At 53.5% G+C, this 11,906-nt stretch overlaps 1 protein-coding gene across 1 annotated transcript; it reads right to left on the reverse strand.

Moving 5' to 3' along the window:
* Window positions 1–1,483: 1,483 nt before the first annotated feature.
* Window positions 1,484–11,906, reverse strand: PRCC (proline rich mitotic checkpoint control factor). The gene is made up of 8 exons (XM_078880841.1): window positions 11,565–11,906; window positions 7,953–8,009; window positions 6,937–7,303; window positions 6,340–6,473; window positions 5,650–5,730; window positions 4,885–5,025; window positions 3,667–3,732; window positions 1,484–3,391 (listed from the first exon to the last, which is right to left on the reverse strand). Exons 1-8 carry the CDS (start codon window positions 11,697–11,699, stop codon window positions 3,305–3,307), a joined length of 1,068 nt encoding a protein of 355 aa, XP_078736967.1. The 5' UTR covers window positions 11,700–11,906; the 3' UTR covers window positions 1,484–3,304.

The following is an 11,906-nucleotide window of genomic DNA, read 5'->3' on the forward strand; positions in this document are numbered from 1 at the left end:
TTTCAAGGACAGTACATACATTATCAGTTGTGTTTTTTGTTTGCATTCCGACCGCAGGTATTGTGGTCTATGCAAACATGACTCCTTGTGTAAAAAAGGTGTCAGTTTTGTTGCCAGATAGAAGGGTAAAAAAACAATTATCATGCATTGAGATTATTTAGCTGCTACAGATTTCCACGTGGTGATAAGCAACCTTGTTGAGCTATCATTTGTGGCCAGGTCGCTTCTAAAAAATTAACCCGTAAAAACAAAGTTTTTCACTATAAATCCTTTATATGCGTAGCATCGGTTTTATTTTATTATTCACTTCTGTTTTTCTTGAGTAAGAGTTTATTTTTTATCACATTGGTATTTTAAATGAAATATGAAAAAAAAATTTTCCTAAAAATTAAATGAAAAACATTTTTTCCTAAAAAGTGTAACATTTTTGACATTTTTTTCACGAAAATAAATTGTCACGCACAACGAGTCTGTGTGCAAAATGTCAGCTCGATTGGATCACGGGAAGTGGGTTAAAAAACGACCGAAAGATTTGCACGGTCGTAAGTGCGCAAGCAAGTGAACTTAATATAAAGGATTTAATAAGTATAACCCGTAAAAACAAAGTTTTTCACTATAAATCCTTTATATGCGTGGCAGCGAACTTAATATAAAGGATTTAAAAATATATTCGCCTGTGGGGGACGCGGGGATCAATCCCGCGACCTTTGGCATGGGAAGCGAGGGCGCTACCAACTGCGCTACTCCGCCACGGCCTGTGGAGGGGTTACGCTCTGGGCTCTTACACTCTGACATTCAGCCAAAGCCATGAATGCGTTCTATTTGAATATATGTAAAATAAAAACATTTTGCCTAAAAAGTGTAAAATTTTGGGAATTTTTTTTCACGAACAATAATTGTCTGGCACAACGAGTCTGTGTGGAAAATGTCAGCTCGATTGGATCACGGGAAGTGGGTTAAAAAACGACCGAAAGATTTGCACGGTCCTAAGCAAGCAAGCAAGCACGCAAGCAAGCACGCAAGCAAGCAAGCAAGCACGCGAACTTAATATAAAGGATTTAAAAATGAAGTCAATGCCTCAGTGGGCTATGCCTGCTAGAACGGGGATGGTTTTGTTTTATTTGTATGCGTTTGGGCGATTTGTTCACCTTTCTTGCACTTTACACGCCCCTACTGGACATCTGCGAAAAATAGCTTTACAGCGCATCGGATTCCTCCAAGATAAATATTCCGATTGTCACCGCATCACTGCAGTGTTGGAGTCACCATCTCGCTCTGCGCGTGCCGTGCGGGTCACGCCTTCCGTCAACCCTCTTAGTGCTGTTCGTTGCTGGCCGCTTGGCGTTTCGAGTCCTTTTACTCGCAGAACCGTGATGACAAATAAAAAATAATATCGCGGACGACTCGGCAACAACAAGAACCGACCACGACACCCGGGGGAGAGCCCTCCTCGAAGAGACACAGCGATACGCCGAGAGGAGAGACAAAGACGGCTTTTATTACAGGGGAACCACCTCGTGGTGTGGCCAGGGGTGCCAGAACCCCCACCGACACAAGCCACCCACACGCAAAGTTCAGAGTTCATTCAAGTGACATCAGACAGCACGTGACCCGCTCGGATATTGATCCATGCGGGCGGTGTGGGCGAGGAGCGACAGTGGCTTGAGGGGGGGGGGGTAGCGTGGAGGGGTAGAGGGCAGGAAGGAGGGGGGGGGCAGGTGCCCGCACCCACACACTCACGACTCCACATTCCCAGGACCGGCAGGTTTTGTTTTTAGCTCTGGGAGGAAACCGGAGAATGTTGGGGGCAGCAAACCCTCTGCCGGACAGGGGGAGAAATCTTACAAACTCCGCACACCATTGGAACCTCATTTGCCAGTAAAAAATATGATAATTGGTTTTTTATCCTTCTATCTGGCAACAAAACTGACACCTTTTTTTTTACAAGGAGTCATGTTTGCCTAGACCACAATACCTGCAGTCAAAATGCAAACAAAAAACATAACTCTGATAAACTCTGACCAATCAACTTCAACGACAGTGCATACATTATCAGAGTTGTGTTTTTTGTTTGCATTATGACTGCAGGTATTGTGGTCTATGCAAACATGACTCCTTGTAAAAAAAGGTGTCGGTTTTGTTGCCAGATAGAAGGGTAAAAAAACAATGATCAAACTCCGCACAGAGCGGCGCCGGGTCGGGAGTCGAACCCGATGCGTTCTTGCTTGCGAGGTGGCGCTGTTTCTAATGAGGTTATGAGTTGAGTGGAAGCCACCCCCCCCCACCTCCCCCGACCCGCCTTGCGGTGCAACATGTAAAACTCTCCAGCGTTCGGAGTCAACGGCGCCCAGGGCAGAGAGCGTTCGCTTGTGGGTGGGAACGCCTCGCAGGGAACGAAAACGTGGCTTGCTTTTTTTTATTTTCTTGTAAAAAAATAACCACACACACACAAAACTACACGAACATATGATCGTCAAAAACTCCGCTCAAAGTCCAAAAAGGTTTTTACCGGCCAAAACACTGTCAATGGCCCACATACAGTTATCGGTGCCTCGAGAGCTAGGCCGGAATGCGTCCTACCCACCCACCACCCCCCCCGGCTCGCAAAGCTAAGCAAGGGTTGTGCCTGGAAAGCGCTCGAGTGAGCGACCACCATGCACAACAGGTTGCTGCAGCTGCTGCATTGGAGGCAGCGGGAGGGCAGCGCAGTAAAATCCACCATTCTGTACCACGCTTTAATCAATCCGGAATTGACCAAACAAACCCCCCGCCACCTCCCCAACGATTAGCTATGGCGTGGGTAGGCCTCCACGCAAGATCCATACGCGGGTGTGCGACAACACGTTCCTGAGCGCGCGCGCGATTATGACTTTTGTGCGATTCTCTGTTCCTGTCCACATTGTTCATTCACGCGGCACGGGCGGCGCAAACACAGCGGCGGTCACCAACGAGAGAGAGGGGGGTGGTGGGGGGGGGTAGGCGCTGGCTCTCACTCTCCGCTGGCGCCCGCGTCTCACAATGTCGGTGGCGCGTACGGCCCCGGGTCCGCTGGAGACCAGATTTAGCGGCGTCTCAGGGAACCCAAGCAACGAGAACGGCACCACGTAGCGGTGCCAGGGAGTCTCCCTCCAAACTCCCCGCAGGGCGCGGCCGCCACCTCCAATCTCCGGATTGGCCATGGACGGTTAGCCGTGGGTCGTTAACCGCGGCGGGATTGGCTATGGCCGGTTGACTGTGGGGAGTTGGCCGCGTCGGCCGGCTGACAACGGCCGGTGGTGCCGGTGCCGGTGGCGCTGGCCCGGCGCTAGAAGCCGTACTTGGCCTGCGTCTGGCGCCGAGTCAGCTTGTTCTCCGACCACGAGTTTTTGAGCTCCAGCTCCCGCTCCTTCGCCTGGGGTAGGGACCGGGGTGGGGGGGGGGAGAGAGATGGAAGGTGAGCGGTGGGGGAATAGGAGGAGGGAAAAAAAGAAAGGGGTATGAGAGAGCGAAGGAGGTGTAGGGAGAGAAGGAGATGCAAGAGACAGGGATGTGATCCATGAGAGATGGAGAAAAAGGGTTGGAAGATAGAAGGATGGGATGAAGGAAGATGGAAGAAAGGGAGATGGAAGAGAGGGAGGGACTGTGGCGAATGCGGTGTGCGTGGCGAGGAGCGAGTGTGGCGCTCACCTGGTGCATCAGGTAGGTGATCTGATGCTTGCGCTTCTGCTGGGTGGAGGGCTGGTCGCCCTTTTTCTGTGAACACAGCAGCGGCACGAGGCGTCACACGCGGCCGCCAAGGGAGCCCCTTCCCACCGCCGTGGGCGATGCCAACGACGAAGAGGCATGCACAAAAGGTAACCTCAACGTCCTGGGCCTAGCAATGTATTCCGTCGCACTGCCCGCTAACCCGCTGCTAACCCGCCGCGCTAATCCTACCAAGCACCGTCCAGGAGACTTTAGGAGCGTTTCCTCCTCGTGCATTTGGTCACAAGGGTTCATAACAATATCAATTATAATTACGGCCATTATTGTAACATTATGAGATTCAGCTATTTTCCCAGGAACACCACGATGAGTCAATAGACTGGAGCGTGCTGCCACATTGGTCTTTGCAGGAAGTTTTTTCAACCAATCAATGAGCATTGATAGGAAACCGGAGCTCCCGGAGAAAAACCCACGCACGTGCAAGGGCGGACACGCTCCGTCCCGTACAGGTGGAACAAGCGAGAGTCCACATAGTAGTAGGTTTTTACCCTTTAAACTGGTACAAAACTGACACCTTTATACAAGGCATCATGTTTGCAATAACCACAACACAAGTAGTTAAAATGCAAACAAAAAGAAACAACTCTGATAATGATAATAATATGCACTGTCCTTGAAGTTTATTGGTCCACACCCGAGACGGCTTTCTTTAGAGCCTAGTCCCCATTGGTGTTGGACCAGATGACACCAGAAGGCGTACAACTCAAACACAGTGCAATATCAGAGTCTTGAGAGCTCGGGGTAAGCATTTACACTATGAGATCTCTTTTACCAGTGGCAAAATATAGTAGTAGGTTTTTACCCTTTTAAACTGGTACAAAACTGACACCTTTATTCAAGGCATCATGTTTGCAATAACCACAACACAAGTAGTCAAAATGCAAACAAAAAGAAACAACTCTGATAATGATAATAATATACACTGTCCTTGAAGTTGATTGGTCCACACCCGAGACAGCTTTCATTAGAGCCTAGTCTCCATTGGTGTTGGACCAGATGACACCAAAAGGCGTACACCGGTTATTGCACGCGGCAAGAACGACGGCAAAAAAAACCCTCTGCAACAAAGCGGCGGATGCGCCACCGCCACCGGTCCGCCCCCGTGAAGCCGCCGGGGGGGGGGGGGGGGCTCTGAGCGACCTTGCTGAAGGACTTCATGGTCTTCTCCTGGGTGAGCGACTTGGTGAGCCACTCCTTGGCGCCGCTCATCTGCTCCTCGCCCTTGATCTCGATGAAGTTGATTTCCTCCCCGCGGTTCCTCTTGCCCTGCAGCCGCCGGAACTGAGGACGCGCGGCCACGTTAGCGGCCACCGGGAGAGGGGCCGGCGAGGTGTGGACAGGTGAGGGGAGGTGATGGGTGTTTGTAGTGAGAGGCGAGGTGTGGACAGGTGAGGGGAGGTGATGGGTGTTTGTAGTGAGAGGCGAGGTGTGGACAGGTGAGGGGAGGTGATCGGTGTTTGTAGTGAGAGGCGAGGTGTGGACAGGTGAGGGGAGGTGATGGGTGTTTGTAGTGAGAGAGGCGAGGTGTGGACAGGTGAGGGGAGGTGATGGGTGTTTGTAGTGAGAGGCGAGGTGTGGACAGGTGAGGGGAGGTGATCGGTGTTTGTAGTGAGAGGCGAGGTGTGGACAGGTGAGGGGAGGTGATGGGTGTTTGTAGTGAGAGAGGCGAGGTGTGGACAGGTGAGGGGAGGTGATGGGTGTTTGTAGTGAGAGGCGAGGTGTGGACAGGTGAGGGGAGGTGATGGGTGTTTGTAGTGAGAGGCGAGGTAATTGGGTTTTTAATGAGGTTATGAGTAGTTAGGTGGTGTGGCGACGTGGCATGGTGTGTGGAGAGGTGGTGTGGTGAGCGGCGAGGTGGTGTGGTGAGCGCGGAGGTGGTGAGGCGAGCGGTAAGGGGCCTCTCACCGCGTCGTTGTCCACGATGCTGGTGCCAGGCTCGGTGCCGGCGGTTGCCATCTCTGCGCCGTACGGTTGCTCGTAGTAGCCCTGGCGCACGGAACAAATTACTCGATGGACTCAACGGAACCGGCGAGGCGGAGACCGTGGAGAACTACGACCGAACGTAGCCCTCAGCGCCGTATTCTTATTCGTGGCTCGGCTCCGACTCGGCTCTGGCTCGGTTCGTGTAAATCCCGAGCGCAGCTGGGACCGTGCCCACAGCCGGCTCAAGTGAAGCTCACGGGCCTTGAGCCACTGCTCGCTTGAGCCAGAACCAAGACTAAGAATACAGACAGGCCTGTGTGTGTGTGTGTGCCGTGGTTGCTGTGCGGCACCTGTGTGTGTGCGCTATGGTTGCTGTGTGTGACCTGTGTGTGTGCCTTGGTGGTGACGCAGTGCCTGTGTGTGTCGTGGTGGCTGTGCGGTACCTGTGTGTGTGTGCGCTATGGTTGCTGCATGACCTGTGTGTGTGCCGTGGTGGTGACGCAGTACCTGTGTGTGTGCCGTGGTGGCTGCGTGTGACCTGTGTGTGTGTGCTATGGTTGCGGCGTGTGACCTGTGTGTGTGTGTGCCGTGGTGGCTGCGTGTGACCTGTGTGTGTGCGCTATGGTTGCGGCGTGTGACCTGTGTGTGTGTGTCGTGGTTTCGGCGCGGTACCTGGTAGCCACCACCGCCATAGTCTCCGGGGAATTCTCCGGGCTCCCCAGCGTCCGCCTTCATCCCGGAGAACTCGAGGGGAGCGTCCTGCACGGAGTCGCCCGTCGCCGGGCACGGCACCGCCGTCCCGGCTCCTGTCCCAAGAAAAAAAGACCCGGGGCAGACTTCAGAATAAGGATATTAATACAGGTAGGAAAAACAGTTCCACACTGCCCACCAGGGATTATTTGTCTGTCTGTCGTGCATAGCCACGCCCTCGATTTGTATTTCATAAAGCGCTTCGGGCGGGCTCAGCACCACGTGACACGCCGCCCCACGCAGCTTGCGCCGCGTGATACGGATCGCACGAATGCGCTGTCCAACCAAGTTCCTACCTGCCCACTCCGAAGGAACGTGTTTTGTACACGGTAATCTGAAAGCCCAGCCCTGCAATCGCTGGCTCGCGCCACCCCTGGCGGAAGGGCCTCCACTCGAGAGGGCAACTTGACGGCCGATTATTATTCCCAGTCGGAGAATTGCCACGGAAGATGAAACCGCGGCACTAATTCCGAAGCCGCTCCATAAAGAGGCCACCGGGCGCCGGCGGCGTGGGCCTACCCAGCAGCTTGACGGCAACGCCGGGCGGCGAGGCGCCCATGCCGGGCCGCGCCGGCAGCGAGAAGAAACTGGCGCCGCCCCCGCTAGCCGCCTGCTCCTCCTCGCTGTCACTGGCATCGTCGTCAACCGCGTGGGGCAACGCCTGCCGCGCCACGCGCTGCAGCAGGGCCGCCCGCGACGCCGCCTTGATGGCCGATGGGCTGGGCACCTGCGCCGCCGTCGGGGCCGCGGCCCTGCGGGCCTTCGTCAAGGCGTGCGGCACGAGCGGCCGCGAGGTCACCTTGGTGCCGGCGAGCGACGAGGCGGACAGCACGCCGCCCCGCGGCTTGGGCAGCAGCGCGGAGAGGCCCGTGGCGCCCGGTGACACCTGCCGGCACGGGGGAACGAGACGGGGCGCGCGTTTGGGTTTGCCAAGCGGCGGACGGCGTGAAGCGCCACCCTACGCGAGTTTAACGCAGCCGATATCACGAATCAGAATTCATTTGTTGCGTCAGGCCAACGTAATGGGACGATGACATTTGTGTCGTCTAGACCCCGCACGCCACCCGACGTAGCCGAACAAATGTCGTTGTCACATGGTGTACAATTAACAGCAATTATTACCGTTGTTGTGCGAGCTTGCCGGCAAGTTGAAGAGTCGCACAACTGGGCGAGCGAGTGACTGGGAGGGAACCGGTGAGTGAAGTTGACAGCAGCGGTCGCGTGAGTGCTCGGAGTGGGGTGAGCGAGTGGCCGACGGTGAGCGACTGAGCGGGGGTGAGCAAGTGACCGGCGGTGAGCGAGGGTGAGCGAGGGTGAGCGGGGGTGAGCGAGTGAGCGAGGGTGAGCTAGTGAGCGGGGGTGAGCGAGTGAGCGACTGAGCGGGGGTGAGCGAGTGAGCGGGGGTGAGCGAGTGAGCGGGGGTGAGCGAGTGAGCGGGGGTGAGCGACTGAGCGGAGGTGAGCGAGTGAGCAGCGGTGATATAGGGGCGGTGCGTCCGAGCGAGCGAGAGCGATGGCGGAGGAAGAGGCACTCACCGTGGACGGCACAAACCTCTTCACTTTCGGCTCCTCGTCCTCATCATCAGAGTCGGGCTGCGGGACACGGGGCAACACCCTCATGAGCACGTGAACACAAGACTCCACAAACTCACAAACACACAGTCTCATAGGTAAGCATGAACACAATCATGTAAGCATGCGAACACAGACTCCTAAACAGTTACACAAACATGGGTGTATGAACACACACTCCTGTGTTCATCAGCGGCCATTCGTCACGAAGTGTGTGTATGTTGAACTTCTTTCGCACTGTACATCACCAACTGTGCTATTTGGAGGTGCGTGGGAAGGACAACAAACTAAACACAATTTTTTTTTTCTAGATTTGAAGCTTTCGTGACTGCAAGGATTCATATTCTTAGGTTTTTTTCCGGTAAAGTCACGTAGGTAAAAAATTATAATTAATAAAAGTAAAATAAAAAATAAAAATAAAATTAAAATCACGACGTTTCAGAGGCAACACAAGCTTCCGTCTTCAGGTGGAACCGTCACAGCACGATTGCTGTATCTAGTAAGAGAAATTCCAATAAAACAGTCCTTGTATATACTGTATACTGGTTGAGGGTGGGAGGAGCCAAGGCAGGATATTATGTTTCATCTACATAAAAATTATTTTCTCAGAAATTAGCGTTCAATCGAGATTTAAAGTGGCGGTGACGTCACCACGGCGCTCGTGCCAGGCCTGGTGCACTCAGAGGCCACGTGAAAGTGTCGAAGGCTCACTGACTGGAGGTCACGGGGCAGACCCAAGTGCCATGGGTTGAATGACACAAACACTCCCATATAATCACAAACATTCATAAACAAATACACACGTATTCTTGGTTCTTTCGGTAAAGTCACGTAGAAGGAAAAGAATAAAATAATAATATAAAACAATAAAATTATCACGTTTCGATTGCAACACAAGCAATCATCATCGGGTGTGAAAACCACAGCAAGAAAATGTTTTTGCTGTAGTTTTCACACCTGATGATGATTGCTTGTGTTGCAAACGAAACGTCGTGAGAATTTTTATTTTATTATCTCCCTTCTACGTGACACCGTAAGAACCAAGAATATGAATCCCTGCAGTCACGAAAGCTTTAAATCTATATATATAAAATCGCAAATCTGTCTGTCTGTGTGTCGCCGGACCATACGCAGTTTCATTGGACGGCGGTTGCCCCTGGCAACGGGTAGCGACGCATTCGCTGCGGGGTGGACGCCATTTTTAATTCCCGTTAAAAATATGCGCACGCATTAACACGCGACTCTGAGGTAAATTCATCAAAGTTTCACGTCCTCTTCACTCCCCCCCCACCACAATGTGTGCAATTACTATTATAGGGTCGGTAGATTATTAAATTATAGCGATTAGACAGTATTATTGTAGCGCGGGGGGGGGGGGGGTAACGGCCCCGGTACCCAGCCTCAGCCGGATGGGCAATCTAGGCGAGGCCGGAGGCTCTGCACGGTACTAGGCCTCGACACCCCACCACACTATAGGCCGTACATATTACTGCACAGCAGCCGAGGAGATCGTGGCTGGGGGGGGCAGGGGTAGCAGCCCATCTGTGTATATATGTAAGGTTATTAAGAAATATATTTTTCACCCGGGCAACGCCGGGTACTTATGCTAGTCGAAATATAAATACACACAACTATATGTAATCAAATACACACCAATCTTGATTTGAAGCTTTCGTGACTGCAGACATCCAAACTCTTTGGTTCTTTCGGTAAAGTCACGTAGGTTTCGATCACAACACGCCTACTTGAGTTGTCCCACCTGATGACGATTGCTTGTGTTGCGATCGAAACGTCGTGATTTATTTGATTTTTCTACCTACGTGACTTTACCGAAAGAACCAAAGAGTATACAAATACACACCCTCGTGTGTACGTGAACGCAGGCTACTAATGTGACGCAAATACAAATGCACAATCACGTAAAAACACACAACAACCAAACTGTTTTGTATTTTACCAGGTAAGGCCCACTGAGCTAAGCAGCTCTTTCTCAGACGCGACCTGGCCAACACAAATGATAGCTCAACGAAGTGGCTTATCATCACGTGGACAATTATAGCAGTCAAACACTCTAAACGTGTGATGTCTCTAAATGTTAATCCACACTACCAAGGGGAGAACGTGCAAACTAGAAATATACTACAGCAGGCGTCAGTCAGGATTGAACCCACGACCTCCTGCATACCAGGCGAGGTAGTTGACATCTCTCCTAGCCACCGTGATGATGAGAGAGACACGCAAACTCCAAATATACAGCAGGCGTCAGGGTCGGGATCGAACCCACGACCTCCTGCATACCAGGCGAGGTAGTCAACATCGCATAGCCATCGTGATGATGATGAGAGAGGGACACGCAAACTCCAAATACACAGCAGGCGTCAGGGTCGGGATCGAACCCACGACCTCCTGAATACCAGGCGAGGTAGTCAACATCTGATGAGAGAGAGACACGCAAACTCCAAATATACAGCAGGCGTCAGGGTCGGGATCGAACCCACGACCTCCTGCATACCAGGCGAGGTAGTCAACATCTCATAGCCACCGTGATGATGATGAGAGAGAGACACCACAAACTCCAAATATACAGCAGCAGGCGTCAGGGTCGGGATGGAACCCACGACCTCCTGCACACCAGGCGAGGTAGTCAACATCTCATCGCCACCGTGGCGCCCCTAACCACCACATCCACAGGAGGAGTGACCTGGGCCTTGAGACGCAGCTGAAGGATTTTGTGCGAACAAGCGACGTGACGACACGAAGTCTACATCCCTCGTCGGCTGTGACCATCACGTCGGTGCCACTTGGTCAGGGACACGTCGCCCGGATAGAGACGAGGTGGTGTGGGGCGACAGCCTCCCAGCACAGCAGTGGATAGAGCATGGCTGGTGATGGTGGTGATGAGCGTGGGGAGGGCTTCATGCAGTAGCAGTGGATAGAGAATGGCTGGTGATGGTGGTGATGAGCGTGGGGAGGGCTTCATGCTGCAGTGGATAGAGCATGGCTGGTGATGGTGGTGATGAGGGCTTCATGCTGCAGTGGATAGAGAATGGCTGGTGATGGTGGTGATGAGCGTGGGGAGGGCTTCATGCTGCAGTGGATAGAGCATGGCTGGTGATGGTGGTGATGAGCGTGGGGAGGGCTTCATGCTGCAGTGGATAGAGAATGGCTGGTGATGGTGGTGATGAGGGCTTCATGCAGCAGTAGATAGAGAATGGCTGGTGATGGTGGTGATGAGCGCGGGGAGGGCTTCATGCTGCAGTGGATAGAGAATGGCTGGTGATGGTGGTGATGAGCGTGGGGAGGGCTTCATGCTGCAGTGGATAGAGAATGGCTGGTGATGGTGGTGATGAGCGTGGGGAGGGCTTCATGCAGTAGCAGTGGATAGAGAATGGCTGGTGATGGTGGTGATGAGGGCTTCATGCAGCAGTAGATAGAGAATGGCTGGTGATGGTGGTGATGAGGGCTTCATGCAGCAGTGGATAGAGAATGGCTGGTGATGGTGGTGATGGGCGTGGGGAGGGCTTCATGCAGTAGCAGTAGATAAAGAATGTCTGGTGATGGTGGTGAGGGTCTCACGGCTCGCAGGGCTGGCGCCGCGATGCGCACTGGCTGCCCGCGCCGCCGCGGGGCCAAGAGGCCCGGGGTAGACGCCGCCGCCTTCTCCTCGTCGTCGTCCTCGTCCTCGCTGCTCGCGTACGCCACGAGCGACATGGCCCGGCCACCCCCCGCCCCAAGGCCACCCCACCCGGCTCGCCACCGCCAATCTTCGCCTCAGTTAATCGCCGATCTTCCACATCGGCGAAGTCGCCGCCGCCGCCGCGCTTAATTGACCGGGGGCCCTGATGAGTAAATTGGAAGCCTCGCGCCACGGGCCCCTTGGCTCTACAGTTCAAGCTGCGTCGCCGAGTGGATTCGCGG

The sequence above is a fragment of the Lampetra fluviatilis genome, chromosome 59 (genome assembly GCF_964198595.1).
Source record: "Lampetra fluviatilis chromosome 59, kcLamFluv1.1, whole genome shotgun sequence".
NCBI lineage: Eukaryota > Metazoa > Chordata > Hyperoartia > Petromyzontiformes > Petromyzontidae > Lampetra > Lampetra fluviatilis.

Excerpts from the sequence above, each read along its gene's own strand:
- PRCC (XM_078880841.1), bottom strand. The coding sequence starts at position 11,699 with ATGTCGCTCGTGGCGTACGCGAGCAGCGAGGACGAGGACGACGACGAG. Across the intron at positions 7,304-7,952 it reads AGAGGTTTGTGCCGTCCACG|GTGTCACCGGGCGCCACGGG; the intron begins GTGAGTGCCTCT and ends CCGTGCCGGCAG. Across the intron at positions 3,733-4,884 it reads CCATGAAGTCCTTCAGCAAG|AAAAAGGGCGACCAGCCCTC; the intron begins GTCGCTCAGAGC and ends CTGTGTTCACAG.